This window comes from Bombyx mori, chromosome 20 (genome assembly GCF_030269925.1).
Source record: "Bombyx mori chromosome 20, ASM3026992v2".
Lineage (NCBI taxonomy): Eukaryota > Metazoa > Arthropoda > Insecta > Lepidoptera > Bombycidae > Bombyx > Bombyx mori.
Genome location: NC_085126.1, coordinates 7,820,507 through 7,848,144, shown reverse-complemented (window position 1 = coordinate 7,848,144; position 27,638 = coordinate 7,820,507). Strand labels below are relative to the sequence as shown.

General features: G+C 38.6%; 1 protein-coding gene across 3 annotated transcripts in view; it reads right to left on the bottom strand.

The window, feature by feature from the left end:
* The window catches only part of LOC101738575 (monoacylglycerol/Diacylglycerol O-acyltransferase), a 53,131-nt gene extending 25,832 nt beyond the window's left edge, over window positions 1–27,299 (bottom strand). Inside the window, exon 1 of one of the 3 annotated variants that reach the window (XM_038017990.2) lies at window positions 26,983–27,299. In XM_038017990.2, coding sequence (XP_037873918.1) covers window positions 26,983–27,040 — 58 coding nt within the window. In that variant the 5' untranslated portion in view covers window positions 27,041–27,299. Of the gene's footprint in view, window positions 1–8,112; window positions 8,719–9,256; window positions 9,613–26,982 lie in introns of those variants that run through there. The other 2 variants (XM_012691311.4, XM_012691312.4) reach the window with 2 other exon arrangements.
* Between the last annotated feature and the right edge of the window lie 339 nt (window positions 27,300–27,638).

Sequence of the window (27,638 nt, the reverse complement as noted above, 5' to 3'; positions counted from 1 at the left end):
CCGTGCCTCCGCAAGGGGTCACGAAGACCCAACGACGCTATCGCGAACGTTAAAAAACTCGCACTAACCACACAGGTTGCACCTGCTGCACCAACAAAAACAAACCTTCTCCGGTCGCGGTATTTTATGTCTTTTTTATTTTATTTTGTTTTTGTTCTCTATGTAATTATTTGTTCATCTGCCGATCATAAAGTACTGTCTTAATGTCGCTTGTTTTATTAAAAAAAAACATGATGACGAAAAGTGTTTTTGTTCGTCGAAGCATACCTATACATATAAAATTATTTTCGGAAGCTAAAAGGTTCGTAACTGTCCGACATGTGAATGAACGCGACACACTGAAACAAAGAAAGAAAATCTGGAGAATTTCATGCGGAAACTCTCTACATTATTTAACAGTTTTTTTATTTTTCCATAATTAACTTTGCTTATTTTCGTTAATATTTTGTTTAACCTTTTAACCTCTCTACTGCAGGTTTTAAACAGCGTAAATGTGTGAATTTTAGTCCCATTAGGAAGTTCATTGTTGTCTTAATAATACACTAGCGCTCCGCTCGGGTCTTTAACAAAAATTACAACCCACTGAGTTTCTCGCCGGATCTTCTCAGTGGGTCGCGTTTCCGATCCGGTGGTAGATTCTGCGAAGCACTGCTATTGCTAGGGTCAGTGTTAGCAAATCTCCGGTTTGAGCCCCGTGAGCTCACCTACAAACGTTAGGGCGAAGCTGAAATAGCCTTTCAAGGCTATCAGCACAGGTAGGAAAAAAAAAACAAAAAAAAACAAACAGAAAAAAATATTTCAACAACGTTGTTTTATTGTTTAAAATAAAAGAACACTTGTTGCGACATAACTATAATAGTCAGACATAATTATGCTGTCGCGACACTTTTTGTAAATAATAATGTTTTCTACAAGGTCGTAGTACATTATTTTATTCTATCAATCAATAGTTAGATATTTCATCAATAGTTTTCGCAGGGCACGCGATGTAAAGAATATTTTAGGTAATTTTTTTACACCTCGGGTTACATTATTGGAGTTTTAGTAAGGATCCCTAAGTTTTTTCAAAAAAGATTATAGCATATGTCACGCGGGAATAGTGTAGCTTCCAAACAGTGAAAGATTTTTTCAAATCGGTTCAGTAGTTTTGGAGCCTATTCAATACTAACAAACAAATCTTTCCTCTTTATAATATTAGTATAGAAGTATAGATAATAGTATAAATGAATATTATATAAATGAATAGTTTAGTATATAAATGAATATTTAAAAAAATCTAATATTTAAAAAAAAAGACATGCCCGCTGAGTTTCTTGCCAGTTCTTCTCAGGACGGAGGCTAGTTTTTGTGAATTGACGGTAGTTTTTTTTGACGTTCAACAAGTGTGTACTTTCATTTATGTTGAATAAAAAAAATTGATTTGATTTGATTGGATTTGATAGATAATTAAGAAAAGAGCGTGATATATTTATCATATCAAAATTATTATGTTAGATAAACGATAAGGTGTTATCATCGCTACCTCCATAATCAAAGACTTGTACCGGGTTAAACGCTTCCTCGAATCACTAGTGTGTATCGATCAACTTTAGATTTTAGAGTTGGCTCAACCTCTACACACTTATCTCTTGCAGATTTACTTTTTTTTATTTTTATTGCTTAGATGGGTGGACGAGCTCACAGCCCACCTGATGTTAAGTGGTTACTGGAGCCCATAGACATCTACAACGTAGACGCGCCACCCACCTTGAGATACAAGTTCTAAGGCCTCAGTATAGTTACAACGGCTGTCCCACCCTCCAAACCGAAACGCATTACTGCTTCACGGCAGAAATAGACAGGGCGGTGGTGCCTATCCGCGCGGACTCATAAGTGGTCCTACCACCGGTAACTCTTACTAGAGGTCCCGCAGTAGTCGAAATTCGACTATAATTAATTGGAATTGTAAGTTCGTTCACTATTATGATTGTATTTTATACTTCTATAATCACAAATTTCGCCAAGACTACACTATAAAAAATATTAACAATGACAAACAATATTTAATCTATTCTCAATTTGACAACAGACGTCAAGAACACAAGTTTGACAATAAATAAATAGTATGCATGCGTGCGTCAAATACATGGTATGTAGTGTGTGTAATGTTTTCTTTATTGATTTAAGGTATCTTTTATGCATTATTTTAAAAAAGTATTAGCATTGTGCACTTCTTCTCTATGTTCTCTATAAGTGTGGAAAATTTCATACTCCTCCGTCCGCGCAATTTTCGTAAAAAGGCATACAAAGTTTTTGCTTCACGTATTAATATATAGATTATATTTATTTATATTGATGCACAAAACAAATGACAACCATAGAAATTATAGGTTTAAATATTTAACACAACAATCTGGATTGCAATTCAAAACAGGTGCATACAGAAAAAAATTAACAACTGAACAGATGCCTAAGTGCCTTGTGTATATATATACATACATACGCTTACACACACGCACAACCGCACGCACACACAATGACCCACATATGTAAGTTACTATCTAATTAAATTAAATTAATCTACAATAACTGTAAATAGACATGCTTTAACAAAAACCGACTTCAAATAGAAAAAAAATATATATTCCAAAACAAATTAATATACACAAAAAAAAAAAAAATCCTCGATATCGGTTGGCGTGATATTGAGCTACTGAGTTATTCATCTATTTGTCGCGCGCGTACTTAATGCAAATTTATTTATTTATTTATTTCAGGATTACCAACAGGGTTTACAGTAAGACATAAAATAACATTGACATGTATAGAGCAATTGATAGCTGCAACTCTAATTAGAGGCAATCACAGCATGCATTACATTAATATATCAACAAAGATTTAACAATACTATTAATAATAATAATAAATTAAAAACAAAAGAAAGACAACAAGGGCAGTAATAGCCGAGTACTCAGACCAAGGCTGAGGTTGAGGTTCAACAACAATTTTTTTTAATTTTGTTCCTGAATATTGAAAGGGAATCGCCAAATATGTCAAGGTTTTCAGCTTTTCTGAGTAAATTAAGACTTATATGGTTTTCTCGTGGATGCCATTATCAGAACTGGACTAAATTGAAATGGGAACACACGGGAAGCGTCAGCTTTCTAATAAAAAAAAGAATCATCAAAATCGATTCACCCAGTCAAAAGTTATGAGTTAACAAACATAAAAAAACATACAATCGAATTGAGAACCTCCTCCTTTTTTGAAGTCGGTTAAAAAGATAAGCAACACTAAATAGCGTTCAAGCTAATAGTCTAATGCACACGACGAACAAGCTTGTGTCCGTTAGTATTAATCGCTCCGGGAATTTCAATATTGTAATAATTGTTAGTTTATAATACTCATTGTAAAAATGAATATTTAAAAAAAATGTAATATTAAAAAAATAATCTAGTATTTAAAAAAAAAAATGACATGCCCGCTGAGTTTCTTGCTAATTCTTCTCAGGACGGAGGCTAGTTTTTGTGAATTGGCGGTAGTTCTTTTGACGTTCAACAAGTATGTATATACTTTCATTTATGTTGAATAATTTTTTTTTGATTTGATTTAATTTGAATGTTAATTATTTTAATACAACTCTGAAAACATTGTTAGTATCAGAATAACAATTATGTATGTAAAATTAAAATAAATAAATATGCAAATCAATGCTTGGAGGGTCTTACAATTTAGTATAATGTATTTATTATGCGATTCAAACAATTAATGTAATTACGACCCGCCCGCGCTTCGCTTCGGAAACTGTATTTATTATTAATTTCTCCACTATTTAATGGATGTTGTTATACATATAAACCTTCCTCTTCAATCACTCTATCTATTTAAAAAAACCGCATCAAAATCCGTTGCGTAGTTTTAAAGATTTAAGCATACATAGGGACAGACAGATATAGGGACAGAGAAAGCAACTTTGTTTTATACTATGTAGTAATTTACTAGCCGTACTAGGCCGTTTCACTGGGCATTAAAAAATTAACATTACATAATGTCATTATGATTAGGGAGTCCAACACTCATATAAATATTAGCCTATCCATTAAGTACATGTATTTTCTACATGGATACCAAGTTTCAAGTTAATCGGATGCATGGCTCAGTAGTTATAACGGAACATCCGTAAAAACCACTGTAGATTTTATATATTAGTATAGATTTCTTGTCATGATTAATTTGAATTTCGAACAAGAAGTTTCCTTTAAGAAAAAGAAAAAAACTATAACTTTTTCTATTAAAACAAAAAAAAACTACATTTGACGTGTCTTCGAATTACAGTCATTGATGAGTCTAAGCCGTTAATCATTAAAATCGGCAAATAATATTTACTCAGAAACAAAATCTAATTGTGTAATTGTATTAAACATTTAGAGGTAAAAGGATAGCCTAATAAATAAATAAAACAGGTCACGCTTATAATGTATAATAATATCAATCTCTCTTTTCAGTATCACCAAAAAATATGGCGCAAAAAAAATCCCGCCAAAAATGAATACTAAACATTTTTTTTTTTAAATATGCAAACTCTTTTGTTTTTCAAACTACGTGCGTACGTAGCATGCTGTATGTAGGTGGTAGGTGCATATACCTTAACACCGCAAATATTTAAAAACCGATGCAATTGCTAACGTGAACGCTGATCACGGTATTCTACTGACATGATTAAACATAATATACTAGACGCGCCCGGCAGTTCTGACCGCGTTATTTTTTTTATTAAGAAACAATGAAATGAACTTTTGATCCTGTGAACTAGTGATCCCCTGGTAATCGAAATTCGAGTATAATTGATTAAAATTATGAGTTTGAACACTATCATGATTCTATTGTCAAGACTATTATACTTCAGCCCACTGAGTTTCTCGCCAGATCTTCTCAGTGGGTCGCGTTTCCGATGCGGTGGTAGATTCTGCGAAGCACGGCTCTTGTTAGGGTTCGTGTTTGCAACGTCGTCAGGCTAGAGCCCCGTGAGCTCACCTACTAGTTAAGGTTACGCTGAAATAGCCTCTCAAGGCTTAGGTAGGAAAAAAAAAACAAAAAATAATACTTCTATAATGACAGATTTCGCCCAGACTAGGTATACTTTAGACAAATATTAGTAACAATATTTAATCTATTCTCAATTTGACCACAGACTATGAGCAATAAGAAAAGTTTGACAATAAACAAATAGTATGCATGCGTGTGTGTATCAAATACATGGTAGTGTGTGTAATGTTTTTATTATATTGATTTAATGTATTTTTTATGCATAATTTAAAAAAATATTAACATTCTGAACTCCTTCTCTATATTCTCTATAAGTGTGGGAAATTTTATATTCCTCCGTTCGTGCAATTTTCGTAAAAACGAGTACAAAGTTTTTCCTTCACGTATTAATCTAAGGATTCCCTGAATTTAAGGTAAAGGCATTGCTCAGGTCGGTCTCGGGACCATAGCAACGGTTGCCATGACAACGTTTGTTGTGCTTTCGTGTTCCACATAGGTACACACGCGACGGTAGACGAAAATAAAACCTTTCTGGATACGATCTGTGTACGCAAAATCCGTTCGTAATGAGGGCTGACATCGAGAAAGTATTAATGCCAAATGTTTTTTTTTAATTGGAGTAAACTTAGTTGAAGTTCAATTAAAAATAGGTATCGAACTGTTGATGCTGATACCAAATAAAACGGACCTTTAATTACAAAGATAAATTTGGCGTATTAAGGGAAATGTCGCTTAAACCAAATACCCTTTTATCCCTCAATGTAGCTAATCTAATTATGAATTTTAACGTATGTTCTCAAAGCCGTAAGAGTTCTGCCAAAAAGCTGCCTGTGGGTAGCCACAATACAGTTGCATCTTTGACCTCATGCCTCAAAGACATTCAGTTCTACTGTTTTAGGCTTCATGAGACACATGCACCTATTTTAAAATCTGTATTTTAAAGTAACCAAAGTGAGCATTGCATTTCGTATGTTTAAGGTGAATAAAAGCTTATCGACGCTTGAAAGACAAACGTGACTAAGCGACAATGCGTGAACTTTTCAGTAGATTAAATTTAGGTTGAAATACTTGAAAAAAAAAATATTTTAACGAATCTAGCTGTAAAAGCGATGTACAGTATTAAAGAATCAAGTATGAAATAAATAATCCATTTATTTATATATACATAATATATTTTTAGCAACGGCTTAATAATTTGAATAAATAGAAAAAAATACAAAAGTGGGTTGGAACGATCGACACAGAATATTAAATCTAAGACAAGTGAACGCTGCGCGCGCTTCCAGCAAAAAGTGATCCGAGGTGGCGTGATGTCCCCGCTGGTCGGTCGGTTGCCCCTCCAGATGACGAGTTGCCCCTCCAGATGACGTCACGAGTCCACGTGAGTGCTCGTCGTCATGGCCCATCGACTTTGACTTAAGAGGAAGTCGCCTCTAATACGGCCTCTCCTGACTGGTGGACGTCCACGTTCACCTCGATGTCATGACCGTCTTCAATCTCTGACGATGCAGGACTCACTGTGTGCACAGCGTTTCTATCGGGGTGTTCTATGATATCGTCATAGAAATAGATTGTTTGCATTACAATCATGATTTTGGTACCATGAACCATTAGTAAAAGTTAGTAGTTCTTGTGAGCATTTTACATCACATTTCAGTGTGTTCATGTATAGTAGGCTCTTGTTGAGTTACGTTAGATGTACTGACGACACGGCACTGTTACCATATCGGGTGTATAATATACTGTGAGAGTAAAGTCTGGTTGACATGGCCAAGTTAACATGTCAAGCTAATACACTCGTAACGTGAACTGCGTTACCACGTCACACCTTTACGTGAACTTTGTTACCACGTCATAACATATACGTGAACTATGTTACCACGGTACAACATCTACGTGAACTATGTTACCACGTAAATCTCTGCGTGAACTATGTTACCACGTTACAACATCTACGTGAACTATGTTACCACGTAAATCTCTGCGTGAACTATGTTACCACGTTACAACATCTACGTGAACTATGTTACCACGTAAATCTCTGCGTGAACTATGTTACCACGTTACAACATCTACGTGAACTATGTTACCACGTAAATCTCTGCGTGAACTATGTTACCACGTTACAACATCTACGTGAACTATGTTACCACGTAAATCTCTGCGTGAACTATGTTACCACGGTACAACATCTACGTGAACTATGTTACCACGTAAATCTCTGGAAGCATGCAGTCAACCCCAAGAATGTTTGACATTACGCGTCACTGGTGACTCAACTAGTGCCTGAACCCTACGAGGACTCGGCCTAACCTGACCTCCACCAAAAATTAAATCAACTCGTGAATCTGTAGACTAGCGTTCGCGAGTCAACCAGAGGGCCCATTATGCCCCGTATCATTATTAAAGTTCCGAGTTTGTCAGTCAGACCTCTGACCATCTTAATACAGAGCAACTATCTCCTGGCGCACTCGACGTATGAGGCATAGCAATCTGATGCTAATTGCATAGCATTATAAAGAATATTGGCATAGTCTAACTTTCGCGGACACAACGGCTTAAAGTCTTTTACGAAGTTAGTTACCCCACGTCCGGTCAGTAGACAATCACACGTGTAACCAAGTACGCTCATCACTCTTAAGACAGCCCAAAACTCGTGACAAATACTCGGTGCCTTCCCAGTTAAGGATCTAGCCCGTTCTACTTCCTTACAAAATGTGTCTATGTATTGCACGGCAGGGTAAAACTTATAAATAAGGTAACCATGAGTTCGATCTGAATTTACGAATCTAATGGATTCGGTTAACATCCGTGCTGATGTGGTAGTTGCCTCTTTATTGTCACAACGCATGGTGGAACTATTTTACATCTATTCTCAAACGCGGGTACAATCGACACGGCGATGGAACAAGACGGCGTCCCGTTTACATGATCACCGACCTGGACAGTCGGACTGTTGTCTAATTGACGTATTGATGGAGTGTGTTGCCGACTAGTAACATTTTGAACCCTTCGAATGATACACCAAGAATCGATATCATTAACGCTGGGGTCAAAATTAGAAATATAAAAATTGTTCGACCTTACTTTGGACAGTGCACTTAATGCTCCGATGATCCTGTCTGTAGCGTCGTACGCGCGGGACTCTGACAGCGGCGGTGATGTGATTCCCAACGCCACCACGGGTCCGGCGCCACCACCGTCCGCGGTCGAGGGACGTGCGTCTTCTATCTCCGACCCTAGCGGGCTCGACTCACGCGCAACGTTCACATTTGAGTTTTAAGCAATTAAACGCGCCAACATTATTCCTAATTGGTCTCGAACATTCGGCGAATGCGAGCGTCTTCCTACCCTGCTTCCAGTTACACGTATATCGGTCATTACGTTGTTAATTTAATGCAAATTTTAAAAATAAACTGTACGCCAGGATAACCCAAAAGCGGATAGGGCACAAGCCCTATCCCACTTCTGATTTTAGCAACGGCTTAATAATTTGAATAAATAAAAAAAAATACAAAAGTGGGTTGGAACGATCGACACAGAATATTAAATCTAAGACAAGTGAACGCTGCGCGCGCTTCCAGCAAAAAGTGATCCGAGGTGGCGTGATGTCCCCGCTGGTCGGTCGGTTGCCCCTCCAGATGACGAGTTGCCCCTCCAGATGACGTCACGAGTCCACGTGAGTGCTCGTCGTCATGGCCCATCGACTTTGACTTAAGAGGAAGTCGCCTCTAATAATATATATATATTAGTCTTTGTTCGCAGTCAAATTTTGAAATCGTTGAGACGAAATGCGAAATTATTGATGAGAATCATAATATTTATTTATCTAAAAGTAACCACAGGTCAGCGTGGTCAACTTGATACAACTATTGCATAATAGTTGGAAAGTAAACGGATAGCATTTTGTGGTTTTATTAAGTGGCAATTGAAAACTATATAAAGTATTATACATAAGTTCATATCTCAGTAGAACGAAAAAAAAAGCATCACTGTCAAATTTATAATAAAAAAAAACAGATTAAAAACAATACCATAAAAACGAAATCGATATTTAAAAAAAAAAAAGGTACATTCACTCAGATTGGCACTATAGAACGAAATTTAAAAAAAACGTCACTGTCATATTTATAATTTAAAAAAAACAGATTAAAAAAAATATGCCCTAAAAACGTAATCGATATTTAAAATTAGAATTAAAAAAAAAATACATAGAAAAAAAGATACATACTCAGATAAAAAGTCATGTAAATCCCGGCAACCGAGATGGCCACCTGAACGAAATCATTAGTAGTTTCATAATCGAATTTCTTCAGCAGATCACTCATGATGTAGGCTTTCACCGGACGAGCGGCGCACTGTGTCTCAACCATTTTACACGAAAAAGCAGTCTTTATCTCAAAAAGTTACAATTAAAAAATTAACAAAAACAAAAAAAAACATAAATGCACTGATAACCCGCTGACCATTGATTAATTTGCATACGCCCGTTGCATGTTTCGAGAAAAAAAAATATATCAAAATTGAATAATTAAAAAAAAAACAAACACAATACACGTATCAATGTTACGATGTCGCGTCCGTGAATGATTACTGATGAAAGCGTACGTACATACGTAGTACATTTGCTGACAATAATGCTGACCCTAGCACAATAATAAAGCATATTATTATTACTATAAACACGATGGCCAATAATTTCACCTAATGCAACATAAGTTAGACGATTTAAAAAAAAAACTGTCAGCCTTAAGTAGTTTTCGCGGGCATTTTCGCGAGTGATATTCGAAATTTGAAAATTAAATTTATTTTTAAAACAAAAGCACAAGTCAATGACTTCTCAGGTTTTTCGTAAGAGGTAATTTTTATTCTGCTTTTGACGTTCTCGAACGTGGAACGTGGATTTATATAGACATTAAAATACATACGATATTAATTAAACACTTTATATTATCTTCAGTATCGTTCTCTGGTTTAATGATATTCGTAAATGAGTGATGCATTAAAATTAAAGTGACAAACAAAATCATAATGAAACAGATTTTTTGCGTGCCAGTTATATTTTGCCAAAACTGGTAAATAGTTCATCATGTAGGTCCTGTTAGGACAAAAGTTTTGTGATGTACTAGCATTCAGCCTCAGCTTCGCCCGTGAGCGGAAACCCGCGCTTAGCATTGCTGTGAAATGTGCCCTACCCTATGTTCTTTCTAAGGGTATTATACTATTTACGTACCGAATTTCTCTCTGAACTGAATTTCTCTCTCGGATTTTGACGTGAAAATTAAACAATCAAATAAAAATAATAGTAATAATCGTATTAATAAAAATCCTAAATATATTTAAATAAAACATCCGTTTTTGGCGTAATTTAAATATATTTTAACCGAAACCTATGATATGAATACAAGAAATTATAACGAAAGCCAGTCTCGGTTAGTTTATACATACATAAATGAAATGTTGGGCTTTACGGAGCAATGCGCCTTTGCGTTTCCCATCTGTCATTTTAGAACATTTTAAAATAGTTCCTTATTTATTTTGCACCTTTTTTAATAAAAATGGCCTCCAGCGAAAATAACAAACAATATTGTAAAATGAAGGTACAACGGGCGCTTACGTAACATTATATTACATACAATGTTATTATTCTCTTTTACATTACAAATGATTACAGTATTACAAAATTTTACTTGATAACTTTATTGTTATCAAACAGTTTCTAGATGATATATTACGACACAACTATCATGTTTTCTGTTTAAAATTCATCTAAGTCTAAGATTGGGATTTTTTTTTTTTCCTACCTATGCTGATAGCCTTGAGAGGCTATTTCAGCGTACCCTAGCTTGTGTAGGTGAGCTCGCGGGGCTCAAACCGGAGAATTGCTAACACCGCCCTAACAAGAGCAGTGCTTCGCAGAATCTACCACCGGATCGGAAGCGCGACCCACTGAGAAGATCCGGCGAGAAACTCAGTGGGCTGTGTCTGTGGGTTAATTCGCTCGTCGAGCCCTTCGTCGCAAGCGACGGGTTCGGCGAGGACGGTGACCGGTGCTTGTATTGCCTAAAAGCACCGTTAATGGATCAGGAGGATCCGTGATGACGTGCTTTGGGCGACGTCGACGGTTTACCAAACGGTCTACAGGATCGGGTATGTAGTTTCCGGCGGCCACGACAAGAGGGTTCTCATGTCGTGCCGCCTTCTCAAAGTGGCGCAGCGATGCCGACTGTAGATACTTACTGACGGGGTCGAGCTCCAGGTCATCGTGGAGGTCCACGTTCCTCTGGAACCATGGTGCTCCGACGGCTATCCTGCAGAATCGGGATTGTATAACCTGAAGGGGTTTCAAGTTGGTGCGGGCCGCGTGAGCGAACACTACGCTTGCATACGTCATGACGGGGCGTATGCAAGTTTTGTAGAGGGTTACCTTGTTACGGAGGGACAGTTTGCTTCGTCTACAAAGCATTGGGTAGGGTCGTCCTAGTATAAACGCGGCGCGATCGCGTACCGTTTTTACGTGGGGACGGAATGTCATCCCTCTGTCGAGGGTGACGCCTAGGTATTTGACCTTCGGGGCCCACGGTATGGGCTGGTCAAAGAGAGTGATGGGGCTAACGGCGGAGGTGTTTACGCGCCTATTGGGGAGTGGGGTGCTCGAAGTGGTATTCGGAGGGCGACCCCTTTTGAATAGCACCGCTGTGCTTTTCGTGGGGTTAATGTCTATTCGCCACTTCCGGAACCACTGTCCCATGGTGGTTACTGCGGTCTGGAGTCGCCGATGAAGCAACGACATCTTCCTACACGAGTAGTAGATAGCCGTGTCATCGGCGAAGAGCGCTAGATGGGTCTCCGGAGACCGGGGTATATCGTTGATATACAAACTAAATAGTAACGGGGAGAGTGCGGAGCCTTGCGGGACTCCGGCAGTCAGATGACGGGGACGAGAACGAGTTCCCTCTACTCGATATCGAAACGAACGGTTCGACAAGAAGTCTCGTATGATGAGCACGAGTCTGTCTGGCACTCCCATGTTGTACAGTTTGTAGATCAAACCGTTGTGCCAGACTTTGTCGAACGCCTTCGCTACATCGAAGAAGAGGGCGCCGGTCGGGATTTGTTTACGCCTATTTAGCCCTATTAAGATGTGCTCCGTGAGGCGGTGCACTTGTTGTACGCACGAGTGTTTGGCGCGGAATCCAAACTGCTCGTCTATTAGAATTTTATTCGCGGTAACGAAGTCCCAGAGGCGTTTCCGAAGGAGCCGTTCGTAAATTTTGCCTATCGCTGGGAGGAGACTAATCGGTCGGTAACTAGCGGTTTCATTATTCGGTTTGCCCGGCTTGTTTATACCGATAACGTCCGCTTCTTTCCATACCGCCGGAAAGATGCAGTGCGTCATAGCGGCATTTAAGATGGTAGCCAACATTGTTATCAGTTGGACTGGTAAGAGTTTTAACGCGCGGTTGTGGATGCCGTCGGAGCCGGGTGCCTTCTTAGGTTGAAGGTTATCTATTACTTCTCTAACTTCGTCAGAGGTAATGGGGGGTAACGCGTCCGAGGGTGGCAGGGAAGCTCTGCGCTCGACCTCCCTGTCGACTGCCTCGGTGTGTTCGGGGTCCGCGTATTGAGTGCTGGTGGTGCACTGCTCTTGCAGTGCATCGGCCAGCAACTCTGCCTTGTCATCGTCATCGAAAGCCGGTGGTTGGCCTGAAGGGCGTACGAGAGGAGGCATAGTAGCGGTAGTTTCGGACTTGAGAGTCCTTGCTAGTCGCCAGTATGCTTGATGAGAGGGCGCGAGTCCTTCTAAGTAACTATCCCAATTCTTATTTCGGGCGTCGCTTAGGCGAGATTTTACATCCCGCTGTAGACGACGCATCCGAATCCGGTTTGAGTGCGTGGAAAGTTGATCGTAGGCCCGGATTGCCGCGTTTCTAACTCTTAGGAGGTTCCTAAGTTCGGGGGACAGTCTGATGCGGTGAAAGCTATCCTCCACATCGACTTCTTTTGAGGATCTTATGATCGCGGAAGAGATGTGATCCGTGATGATGTTTATGGATTCGACTGTGTCCTCGGGGGATGGAGTTGAATCCGGGCCGCAGGGGAGGATTGGTGGAGCGGCATCGGTTAAGCATTTGCCCAGCTTCTTCCAGTCCACCATGGTCCTCGTAGCTGTGACTGGGTTGTGGGGGCGACCGAGCTGCATAACGACAGGTCGGTGGTCTGAGTCGAGCTCTGACATTGCTTCGATGGAGCGTAAGCGCAGAGTTACGTTCCTCAGCAGTGCCAGGTCTATAGTGCTCGGACGGAGCGCGATGTTATACGGATAACATGTTGGAGTTGGGGGACCGACTACTTCGAAGGTAAGGTCGTCTATAAACGCGTCGAGACGGGGCACGTGTCAATATTTATTTCATAACTAGCTTTTGCCCGCGACTTCGTCCGCGTGGAATAGTTCCCAAATAATGCTTTATTTTAGAACAAATTTGGTTAGCATAAAAAACGGTATAGTGAGCTAACCTTAACATATAGACATATGCTGTCGCGGACTTTTTTTAAAATCTCCGATCCGATTTTGAAACATTCTTTATTGGTCTTAGCGTGATGTTATATAGCATATAGCCTTCCTCGATAAATGGGCTATTGAACACTGAAATAATTTATCAAATCGATATAGATAGTCAGTAATGTTTTTTTATGTTAAAGGCCTTTCCAGTTTCACCAAGACAGTTGGACGAGCAAAGGCTCAGCCAGGAGGGTTGGGATTTGCTAACAGCTACCCGAGCGCCTCCGAAGGAGACCTAACAACTCATGAGCAGCTGCTTCGCGAATGAATCTACTACCGGATCGGAATCGCGACCCGCTGAGAAGATCCGGCGAGAAACTCAGCGGGCTGACGTATCGGTTAGGTTACCCGTCGAACTCTTTGTCGAGATCAACGAATAAATATGTAGATGTATACTTGATAACATTAATACTAGTTTAGCTCTAATACCAGTGAACCAAAGGTAGTATTGTGGTACGGGTTTTGTTTATGGTATTCAAAACTAGACTATCGCTTACGTAGCGTAAAATGTGTTCTAGAGAGATGACAATGAGCAGCCGGTTGGAAATGTATGAATCTAATTCGTAAAAACCCAAACACTTAACCTGCCTCGGGTACTTTTTCCTACCTATGCTGATAGCCTGGAGAGGCTATTTCAGCTTCACCCTAACGTGTAGGTGAGCTCACAGGAGTTAAACCGGAGTGTTGCTAACACTGGCCCTAGCAAGAACAGTGCTTCGCAGAATCTACCACCGCATCGGAAACGCGACCCACTGAGAAGATCCGGCGAGAAACTCAGTGGGCTGTGTCTGTGGGGTCAATTGAGTTCCGTAGCTCATGTCTATCGATATCACAGCATGATGCTGCGGACGCGATCTCAAACAATGACGTCATAAATCAGTACGTACACCGTCTTTATATTGTTCAATTCAATTATCACCGCCGTGATTTAATGGGTTATCTAATTTAGTAATATCTAAACGAATTTACAACATTCCTGCTGTTTTTGATTTTTTTTGATAATTGTTGCTTTTTAAATAGATCAACTTTCCTATTGATTTAAATTCTGTCCCTATAACGATGTTAATTAATTAATGGTTAATAAAACTGCAACCCCTCCACCTATGTGCTTAGTGCGAGTTTTTTAACGTTCTCGCTAACGTAAAAGTTAACTCAAATTTGTATCTAGTTGGTAGTAAAAAAAAATACTTGCATGATTTAGGTAATATTATATTATTTTCTGTGTTTAGTTATACTATAATTAAATGCCTTAACTTTGACGACATATAAGTTTAGGAGCATCCGCTACAAGATGTCGCTAGTTTCCATACAGAAAAATATTTATCTTAAAGTATCGCAGTTTCAGGGCCCTGATTGGCACAACAACGAATCACCAACAAACCGGCAAATATCATCGTCATCGCAAAATCGTAATCGGCCTCTTTTGCCAGTGTAAGCCGTTTAAAAAAAAAAACTTGTCCATTGACATTGAATACAATGGGTAGTACAGATAACCTAAAAAAGGTGGTTAAATGGAAGAATCGAGACGATTATCGATTTGATTTAAATGAGACGTGCGTCATCTAATTCGGTGTAGTCTGTGATGACGTACATTATTGTTATTATATCATAATTTCATAACGTGTTGTTTTATTTGACGATAATGTTGTTTATATTAGTTAGAAAGCAACCGTGCGTCATTGTATAATAATAATAATATATATTTAATTAAACTTATTACATAACCTATGTTATGACGTTGCGGAAAGATGGCTACGAAATAAGACATTTCCTCTGAATTGATCTATATATATAAATGAATTGCTGTTCGTTAGTCTCGCTAAAACTCGAGAACGGCTGGACCGATCTGGCTAATTTTGGTCTTGAATTATTCGTGGAAGTCCAGAGAAAGTTTAAAAGGTAAATAAATATGAAAATACTCGGAATTAAATAAAAAAAACAATTTTGTTTTTCCTTTGATGTCTCCCCTGTCGGACGGATACCTTTTGTTTGTTTTAAGTTTATTTTATACAAAATCTCAGGTCTTTTATTTCTCGATTGAGGCACTACGAAGTCTGCCGGGTCAGCTAGTAATTAATAAAACATTTTGCATTTCTCCGAAGAATTAATTGTAGACGATAGTTAAAAATAAAAATGGCTAGCTATTGTCCGTCCGCTGAAAGAATGCTCACTTGGCGGGTGATGATCGAGCGAGCCCTGTACGGGTATTAGAACGACAATTTCACTACAAATTATAATTTTTTTTTTTTTATTGCTTAGATGTAGGGACGATCTCACAGCCCACCCGGTGTTAAGTGGTCACTGGAGCCCATAGACACCTACAACGTAAGTGCGCCACCCATCTCGAGATATAAGTTCTAAGGTCTCAGTATAGTTACATCATTGAGAAATGAATGAAATGTCTAATTTTTTTTTTATTGCCCTTGGAGGCATTCGATCTTACGGCCCACCTGATGGTGAGTGGTTACCGTCGCCCATGGACTTCAGCAATGCCAGGGGCAGAGCCAAGCCGCTGCCTACCGCTTAATACTCTCCACAAGCCTCGTTTGAAGTAGGACATGTCATAGCGCTCGTGAAACACCGTGGAGGGGAGCTCATTCCATAGCCGGATGGTGCGTGGCAAAAAAGACCTCTGGAAACGCACTGTGGATGACCGCAATAGCTCCAGGTAGTCTGGATGAACTCTACACCGGTGGCGGGCGGTGCGATGGTAAAAACGAGATGACGGTATCATCTCGAACAATTCCTCAGAGCACTGAGATGAATGTAATTTTACGGTATATTTGGTGTTCCATCGAACGCATTCCATTGGCGTACGGACAATACTCGATTATTAGGTATAGGGCGGCTATCCTATTTCAAAACCCAGTAAGGGACACTTATCTCAAAAATCGTTTTATTGCAAAAACTTGCTAACCTATTAAGTCTCTCTCTACCTAGTACAAAAAATACACATATAATACATTATTGGTAGTGTTATGTGTCCATTATTTGGTATTTTATACAATCAGTAGCATTTTTTTTACTTTACCTTAATACTTTTCATAGGCTGACTTTTTTTCCGTTTATGCGCTCTCCTGTAAAATTTAGTTTTAAGTCCTTATTAGGTTTTGAAATGGGACAGCCGAGGGAATCCCCTTTAGGTTATTCATACTATATAATTTTAGGAGAAAAGAAAATATGTTACAGTAGTATACGTAGGACATGCCAAAGCACTTCTGCTCACTTTTTAAAAGAGTAGAATCAGGAACATCTTTTTATATTTTATTAAAGTCCGTTAAAATACATTTTTATTATTTTATTATTTTCTATAATTATAATTAAAATTAATATATTTATATAATTATATAAATATATTTACATAATTGTATAATTATAATAAATTATAATCAATTCAATACATTTTTATAATTTTTTTAAAATTTTCCATTCAATTTGGAATTTTTCACTCAATTTATTAAGCGTATGCATTTTCTTTAAGTTAATTGGTCGTCGTTAAGTAGTTCGTCAGAAAAAAAATCACATTAATAATCATTCCGAGACTAAAAATGTAGCATGTTAGATTAAAATAAGAAAATACATACATTAAACCATACATGTAGACAGGTTCATAATGTAAGCTTTTTGGATAACAAATTTTTACCCTTATTTTAGAGCATACATAATCTATGTATGGTACGATGTTATGATCAACCGTGAAATAGACTTTTTGGCGGGAACGCGAGGAGTGAAGCTGTATTTGTTTTATTTTGTCTATTTAGTGTTTGTTCAAATTTAAATGTGTAGTAACGATGATTTTATTAACTGTTTAATATCTGTGTAAGTGCACAAATGTGGGAAAATGAAACAAAGCCGCTGGACGTAGCTTCTCGGGATCCTCCAAAAAGTCCTCTGAAAAAATCTCAGTAAATGGCCTTCATTTTACTGAGATTATATTTCATCCCATATCATCTCATCTCATTTAATTTCATCCCGGTTGATTAATTTCGCAAATTATTCATCTTCATTTCGTTTCACTCCATTTTATCATTTTTCATAAAATTAAGAATATAAATTAAAATAAGACGTAACTTAAAGGTCTTAGTTACCAGGTCATAAAATCCCTTAAAAAACCGTGAAATTGTTTTTTTGCGAACATCGGAGTTACTTAATTCGTTTCGTGCCAGTAGTTTTATACCGGTTCAGTGATAAAAGCATATGATTTGATATTTTGATTGATGCCGCCTACGTTGAGATCCGAGACCGAAGATAAAATTGAACTGTATAACGACTACCCCACCCTTCAAAAAGGACGCATGAGTGATAGCCATAGTGTGGTGATACTTAGCCACCATAGACATTGAGGTGTCACGTATTTATGTATGCCATCCCATAGACACAGCCCACTGAGTTTCTCGCCGGATCTTCTCGGTGGGTCGCGATTCTGATCCGGTGGTAGATTCTGCGTAGTACTGCTCTTGCCAGGGGTAATGTTAGCAAATTCTCTCAGGTTGAGCCCGTGAGCTCACCTACCCCGTCTTAGGTTACCAGCGAATAGGTAGGAAAAATATGTCAAGAAAATAAAATCGGAAATCGATTTTTCTAACTATTCGTAATTAAATAAAACAAGCGCTGTTTGGATGCGTTTAATATACAGCATGTTCTTTTAATAAAATATTTTAATTAATAATTTAATTTTTTAAATCTTCAATTCAAATTGTAAATAGCCATTTGTCCCCTAAAACATACCATAGAAACCTCATTTCTATATATATACTAGCTGACCCGGCAAACGCTGTGTTGCCTTAAATAAGATTTCTAGGGAAATTCTAGGTTAGAAAAAAAAACTTCATTCAACCACATAATACCTCATTATAACCACCCTTCAACTTTTAGGAGGATGGAAAATAGATGTTGTCCGATTCTCCACACTGGCCGATATGCACGCTAAGATTCACGAAAATCAGTCGAGCCGTTTCGGAGGAATTCAATCACGCACACCGTGACACGAGAATTTTATATATTAGATTTATATATATATTTTTAAGTTAATCTGTATACTGTATTAAAAACAATTACATATCACATCTATGTATCTCGTATTCGTGTGCTCTGTCTCTCCGCGTCTCTCTTTAAGTTCCGGTTTAAAGTTCAACAAAGATAAAACTTCAATCTACAATATCACACACACATTCGTAATACGTTTAACGGTTTCGTATTTTCAATTAAATATTTTAATGTAATAATACTTTTATTTATGATCACATATCGGTAGGCAGCGGCTTGGCTCTGCCCCTGGCATTGCTGAAGTCCATGGGCGACGGTAACCACTCACCATCAGGTGGGCCGTATGATCGTCTGCCTACAAGGGCAATAAAAAAAAAAAACATATTTAGGGAACCCCTAATGAGATATAAATTCGAATAACAGCTTGAAATGACCAAAACGAAACGGCACCTAAAATTTTTATTCGGATCCTGTTAAGCCAATAACTTTTTATTTAAGACAAGAATTAGTCAAGGAAAGAAACACAATAGCGTACGGTTCGAAGCATTCCCGAGCGTGGGCATTGATCAGAGGAATATCTTGAGACAGTCCCGTTACAGGTGGTAAGGGGGTCTTGTGAGTCAGCAGGGGTAAATATCGCCACCATTTCCGCCGCGAAGCAGTAATGCGTCTTGGTTATGAAGAGTGCGGCAGCCGTTGTACCGTAAAACTGGGATTTAGAACTCATGTCTCAAGGTGGGTGGCGGCATTTAGGTTGATGTCTGCGGGCTTCGGTAACCGCTTCAGGGCCGTGAGCTTGTCAGCATCAAACCATGCGGCACTAGAGACTTTGGTCCTACTAACCAGAACTTCTTGCATTCACAATGCGTTTTCGGAGATGGCTGTTGCTACGTTATTCGACTGGAATGAAGACAGCGTCAACGTGTACCCTGAACGCTTGGCGATCCCATAGACACAACGGGAGACGCAGTGGATTTTCACGCCGGTTCTTCTCAGTGGGTCGCGATTCCGATTCCGTAGAATCCACGACGCACTGCTCTTGCTAGGGCAGATGTTGGCAAAGTCTCTCAAGCTGGGCTCAGAGAGCTCGACCACAATGAAGAATAGCTCCTCGAGGCAAATGGCGGATAGGAAGGCAATAAAAAAAAACAAAATTGGCGATGCTCCATCCGATGTTCATGTCTAAAGGCCATAACGCAAATGCCGTCGTCTACTGTTTAAACTTTTTATCTTTTAACGAAGTTTCTTAACAAAACAAAAACCTTTAAAAACTCTCTATAATGACCAGTAAACGCTTGACATTTTAAAACACATCCAAGCGAGACCTAGGGCTGGATGGCTGCCGTGAATCATATCACACGTGAAGCGAAGCGTTGTTGCGAAACAAAAAAAAAACCCTCTCCATACATCCGTCAGTCTAATTTCGTATGTTCAACCTTAAGCGTAGTGTTTTCAGCCGACTTAAAAAAAGGTAAAGATTCTCATTTCGAATGTTTTTTATGTGTCACTTAAGAATTTTTAACTAGGTCAACTGATTTTGATAGTTCTTTTATCTTTTATGTGTTTTGTAAGTTGATGCTTCTCATGTACGTTTTAAATATTATATCAAGATCTGTCCTGTGGTTTTTTTGTCATCCATAATAATGCATTTATAATTTATTTCGACTACGTGGATAATATTCTAATTTTATTAATTTTCTTGTGAACGCTTTTCTTGTTTATTGAATTGTTGTATTATTATGTTACCCCCATAGTGTAAGGTGTTCCTCTACATAGCCTTAATCTATGGCAATATAGACGTTATACAACAAATAATCAATAAAGAGTGTAAGAGAATGTTTTGTAAGAAGCGAAAAAGGAAAAAGATTAACTTGGAATGGCTGTAGGAATATATAAAAGGAGTAGAAATGGCTGGAAGTAACAGACACGTAAAAAAGGTTTGTGCCTTCTCCACACAACCACTCTCTCTCTCTCTCTCTCTCTCTCTCTCTCACGAAGGGTACTCGACCTGAGAGAATTTGCTAACACTGGCCCAGTGCTGCGCTGAGTCTACCACCGGATCGAAACCGCGACCCACTGAGAAGATCCGACGAGAAACTGAATGGCTGTATCTATTGGTTAGCTATACTATGGGTTAGATTAGACAGTTAGTAAGAGCGTTTCTTCATGTGTGTGCGTGTTCGGGGATGTGTTTGTGTGATTTTCATAAGGCATTAGGCACAGATACGTAAAAAATGTATATTTAAAATATTGACAACGAGGCGTTTTATTTTTTTACTTCCATTCCTACAGTGGTCCCTAAAAGGTCGAGAACCTCATACAAAGACAGATCGATGGGTAAGTTGCCATGAAAAAAAATCGTAACATCGCCTAGTGTGTATTACAGACAACACCTGCCCGCAACATATTATTACCAGCAATAAAATGTTAATGAACTTCGAGGATCGAGTTTGTAATTCATGACTTTTTTGTTTCGATTCGCACGATATTATTATGTAGACTGATATTTTTTTTTTTACTTTACCCATTATGTTATAAAGGCTAAAATAAAAGTCATGTACTAATTCATTCACATTTCATTGTATACAACAAGCTATTTATGTATAACTAGCCGTACTCGCTCGCTTCGCTGGGCATTTAAAATTAACATTATTATTTATTGTCATTATTATTAGGGAGTCCAACACTCATATAAATATTAGCCTATCCATTAAGTACATGTACTTTCAACACTCATATAGATATTAGCCTATCCACTAAGTACATGTATTATCTACATGGATACCAAGTTTCAAGTCAATCGGATGCATGGTTCAGTAGTTATAACGGAACATCCGTAAAAACCACTGTAGATTAATATATTAGTATAGATAACGATTTAAAAGGTGACATTGTACATAGAAAAAGTGGCCTTAATCCATAACGTTAGAAGGCACGTATTAATTGTTCGACCACGAGAACTGTACAGTATTCGATACACCAATAACCTATCGAGGGGTGAAATTTCCCACTGAGTTTCTCGCCGGATCTTCTCAGTGGGTCGCGTTTCCGATCCGGTGGTAGATTCTGCGAAGCACTGCTCTTGCTAGGGCCAGTGTTAGCAACACTCCGGTTTGAGTCCCGTGAGCTCACCTACATGTTAGGATGAAGCTGAAATAACCTCTCAAGGCTATCAGCGTAGGTAGGGGAAAAAAAAGAGAAGTAAAAGGCTATTTGGTTTAAGCGATATTTTTGTAACTTTACAGGAGAGCCATTTAAAGTTTAAAATTTGGAAAAAGTATATCATAACAAAAAAAACTTCTTCGGCTATTTGAATGGGATAAACTTAATTGAAGTTCAATTAAAAATATATTAATGCGTGAAGCAAAAACTTTGTATCCCTTTTTACGAAAATTGCGCGGACGGAGGAGTATGAAATTTTCCACACTTATAGAGAACATAGAGAAGCAGTGCACAATGCGAATATTTTTTTAAAATAATGCATAAAAGATACATTAAATCAATAAAGAAAACATTACACACACTACATACCATGTATTTGACGCACACACGCATGCATACTATTTATTGTCAAACTTTTGTTCTTGACGTCTGTGGTCAAATTGAGAATAGATTAAATATTGTTTGTCTTTTTTAATATTTTTTTATAGTGTAGCCTTGGCGAAATTTGTGATTATAGAAGTATAAAATACAATAATTACATAAAATACATACACAAACTTACAATTTCAATTAATTATAGTCGAATTTCGACTACTGCGGGGCCTCTAAGTTCAATTAAAAACATCGAACTGTTGATGTTAATGTCAAATAAAACGGACCTTTAATTACAAAGATAAATGTCGCTTAAATTACCTTTCAGCCCTCGATATAATAGCAATAATGGAAGCGATATTAAACTATAAAAATAGTTTTCATCAAGCAAACATTCGTTATAGTTGATGGTCGGGAACAAAGTAGTCATTTTTAATACGCTTATTATGAACTTGACTTGTTTTAAACTATATATCTATACCGCGGAATCTTTCATCGTAATATTAATTTTCATTAAGAGGTTAATAGAAAATGTTAAGTAAATAAAATTTGCACACGTATTAAAAACACTCGATAGCTATACAACTTTATTGATTTGCTCTTAAATCTTATTTTTATTGCTTTTATAGGCAGACGAGCATGCGGCCCACCCGATGGTGAGAGGTTACCGTCGCCCATGGACCTCAGCAGTGCCAGGGGCAGAGCCAAGCCGCTACTTACCAAAATCTATTACCAGGAAGCCAATGTATGATACAGATATAGATTAATATTATATTATTATATATGATAAAGATTTAGTTCGGTTTTATTTACATATTGTTACGCCGGTAAGAGTAACGCCACTATCGCCGAATAGTCGAACGAATATCGAAGGATCTAGTAGCTCGAGAAGTATCTCGAGCGTTCTAGGTGCTACTAGATCCTTGTTGTACTCGACGCCATCTATTGTCAGATAGCGGAAACACAATACTGATGTCTTGAATATTCTCGATAATTCTAGGGATGTGGTATCAACTATAAAAGCGTTGCAGGGATGGCACGCAGTTCAGTTAGTAATGGGAACTACTCGAAGCGAAACAGCAAACGGACCACCTGAAGTGAAGCGGAAGAAGCGAATTGAGAATTTTAAAGTGTTTGTTGAGTGCTTTAAGTGTTCTAAGTGTTGAATACAATGTTAACTTGTAATTCGGCAGAATTTTATTTATCCCAAATCCCAGCGCGTAAAAACTTATATTATTAACAATCACTTATATTATTTGAGTCTAAAGGGATATGGCGAACTGGCACTGTCAGAGGTTCCGTAGTAAAGAAATGGCGAAAGAAAAGGATTGTATTCAGTAAACGGCTGCTCTTAATTTTGGACAAGGAACCCGTGGTACTCGCAAAAACGCCGAAATATTGCGAACTCATCAAAACAAAAAAAAAGTGATAAGACTTCAATAATTGTATTTGTAATGTTGATAACCGATATCGCAGCGAATCCACACCGCGCGAAAGATGAAAGCAAATGCGATTATAGCTTTTTTATTTATTCGCCTAGATGGTTGGACGAGCTCACGGCCTACCGTAAAATGGTCGCTGACACCCATAGACATGAGCCAGGTAGATGCCGCCAACCGCCTTGTGACATGAGGTCTAACTTCCAGTTTTTTTACAGTACAACGACTACCCCATCCTTCAAACCGAAACCGAAGGAGACCTAACAACTCAAGCTTAGCTGCTTCGCGAATGAATCTACTACCGGATCGGAATCGCGACCCGTTGAGAAGATCCGGCGAGAAACTCAGCGAGCTGATGCATGGGTTAGGTTGTACGTCGAACTCTTTCTCGAGTTCGACGAGTACGGTTACCGAGGTCCCTAAGCCTGCTCCCAGTGTTAGAGCTGAAGGCGTCTAAGGCAAAGGTTAGTGGATCTGAGGGATCCGTAAGGACGTGTCTAGGGCGTCGAAGGTGACTGACTTCTGTGTGATCAAGATTTGGGGAGTAGTCAGCGGCGGCAACGATAAGGCGATTATCATGACGCATAGCCTTATCGAAATACCGTTCCGACGCTGACTTCATGTATTTCTGGATTGGGCATTCTAACTACGCCCGGACGGGACATAATTTATTATTCTTATAATGTTATTATTGAACATGCAATAATACCCGTTCGGTGGAACATCAACCTTATCCTTTTTCTACAAATAGGGTTAGCTAAATTCTAAAACATTCACGGCTTCACAGTTGATTTATGCAACTTTAAAAAGGTGTACATCGCTACAAGATGTTTTACAGTTATATAAATATAAAGGATAAAGCCGGTTTCTACCCCTCGCAATTATTCCGGTTCGACATCGGAATTACGGGGCAGGTGGTCTGTATAATGATCGTCTCGTATCGATATGCCAATTTAAGTTAAAAAACATTGATGCATTGCATTAATAACACAAAAATGTAAATTTTTTAAGATCTTTTTTGTTTTATCTCTGGGATCTGCAAAGGGATGTGGTTTTATGGATATTGTATATAAATTTTCCTAATTATTTCATTGCAATATTATAAACGTGTGAACCTTAAAAATAATATTAATTATTTTTGTCGGAATGGGTGAATCGCGACCGAGGACGTCTCACCTTCCGGGTGACGCAAGTGCTCACTGGACACGGCTGTTTCGGCAGCTACCCGCACCTCGTCGCCCGGAGGGAGTCACGCCTGCAGTGGCTGCAACGAGGACATGGCGGAGCACACGCTCGCGTACTGCCCCGCTTTTGCGGAGCAGCGCCGCGTCCTCGTTGCAAAGATAGGACCGGACTTGTCGCTTCCGACCGTCGTGGCTACGATGCTCGGCAGCGATGAGTCCTGGGAGGCGATGCTCGACCTCTGCGAGTCCACCATCTCGCAAAAGGAGGCGGCGGAACGGGAGAGGGAGAGCTCTTCTTCCCTCTCAGCGCCGTGCCGCCGCCGCCGAGCTGGGGGTCGGAGGAGGGCGTTTGTCCAGCTCCGGCCCCTATGAGGAGGTAGTCTCCTCCCGGTGATGGTCACGGGGCGACCTAAGGGGGTTGAGGCTGCGCTGCATGCTTCCGTCACTTTAGCGCGCTGGCACCAGGAGGACGGGACGACGCGTCGGCGGCTGCGGACTGCGATGCGGTCCGCATCGTCGTCCGCTGTCGTCGCCGAACATACTGTGGAAGAGCAACCTGGTCGGCAGTGTATCGCGTTCCGACTCGGCAGGCTGGTTCTGGCCCAGCGGGGTATCCCGGAACCCGTCGGTCGGGCGTCTTCGGCGTGGCGCCGCGTGTCTGGTTGTAGTGTTGACTACGGGAACCCCCCTACTCTGACCGAGTTTTGACCCCGGACAGAGATCGGACGTCGGGTGTAAGTCCTTGGGCCCGCGGTCTACTCCCAACACCTTGCAGATGGTCCAGTCCCACATACCCCGCGCGGCCCCTAGGCGCGGGAACCTCGTAAGAGGTTCGGCCCCCGGTCCGAAATAAAAAAGGTTGTAGTGGTGTGCACAGTACCAGCACTTGCGATTTCGTATTTTGTATGCCACGCTCACATTTACCAAAACGACATGGTCATTGTAAATTCAATGTACATTTCCCTTGTTTGAAATCGTAAATGTTAGTTGAATGCACTTTACCCAAACGAGGAGGCAAATGTGCACATTTACCGTGTAGTGTGTAAGTTAGTAGTAAGTCAGTCAGAAATATAGAGTTGTGCAACTAAGACGTGCATTTTATTATATCCTGCGAACCCCGCACACCGCATGGCGACCCTAGCCAGTCGTGCGATAAAAATCGCAGCGTGCACTTGCACAGTTATATACGCATGTACACGAAAATGTGTACTTTTGCCGCAATATCTACTTTTACCGTAACATATGTATTTATAATTAAAATAAACCTTCAAGATTGCATCCTTTGTTCTTAAATAACATTGTTACTGATTGTAGTATTATTTCCAAAGTATTTAAACTATTTGGTTCCGCTACACGATAACAGTTTAACCGCTATAAACAATTTTAATGAGCCAATACTTTGTAGCTTAATACAGCATTTTATTTATACTTCCATAAATATATATAATGATAGTTATGTGTTAGATTTTTTAAGTCACTAACATAGATATAAGTAATTACTACTAACAAAATGTTACTTATATGGTTTTAAAAAAAAAAAAAAAAAAACAAATAAAGTATTAATAATAATAATAATAAATAATTTACTTTAATTCAATATTTGATTGATGTTTACTTGTCATGTTAAATTTGATTTTCATTTATTCGTATTTTAATGAGTGGTTTTTAACTTTAAAAAGTATTTGTTTTATCAAATAAATCCTATTAGAATATATCATTTATGATTTGGCCTTGATAATAATTTATTTATAACTTATTCAAGATCTTTATCCACATAGGACAATAACTTATAGTATGAAATATAAAAAATCATTGTTATATATATTTCCATACATTTATAATATCTTTGTTTTTGTCGGTGTTTGTATGTGTAAGTAATGGCAGGCAACACTTGAAGTAACAGTTTTCGAATATTGGAATGTTTAGTTAAATGTTTAAAACAGATGATTGTCTTCTCTTCAGTCATGACTGGAACTTCTCATCTAGACACGGACTGTACAACATCTTAGGGTTTTATAAAAATAAAATATTGCAATGGTTTAATAGTGTACAAAGTGTTTGTAATATATATTAACCATGAAGCAGAGTTTTTTTAAATAGCCCCTAGCCTCCAGAACCCCATCGCCTCAAAGTTTTACCGTCTAACAGTTTTCATGCTTATTTTTGATGAGACATTTTAGGGTTACTTTCTCCAATTATTATTCAAAGTATATATTAAAATTGCATTAGAAATTATATCTCAAGTACTTACCGATCATATCATACAAGCTAGCGATGTAGTTGTCCATAAAATAACTAACGAAACCCATTTTTAAAAGTTTCTGATCAGTTCATATGTAAACAATGTTAACAATTCGTTTACAACACTAAACTTAACACATCGATTTGGTTAATTTAAGAGAATCCGTTTACTCGTCATCGAATTATGTTCGAATATCGTTTTGCTTGCTTACAATTTTTCGTACTGCTACAAAAAATAACAGCAAACTTTTGTTTTCATTAATTTTATTAACTCTCATTCACTGAAGTAGGAAACCTATGGAAATGAAACGTCAACAAAAATTCGTGCCACTGTGACGTCATCTGGCCACAAAACATGGCGGTTTTAGTGCTGCCCAGAAAATTTTAATGTTAGTACGTTTTATCGATAAACGTTCTTGGCTCATTTTATTTTAAATATTGTTGAGTGAATTTATTTGTAGAATTTATACTATAATAGGAAGTATGTATATTGTTATGTGCAAAGATGATGTGATTTAGATATTATGTGAAATCTAAGACGAGTTCGTGCTTCAAATTTGCCAAGTAAACGATATGACGATTTTTAAAATTTGCTACACTGATTTTATAAAGTTGTCGTTTGCCGCAAAACATAAAGATATGGCGTAGTACAGTGCCATCTGCCCA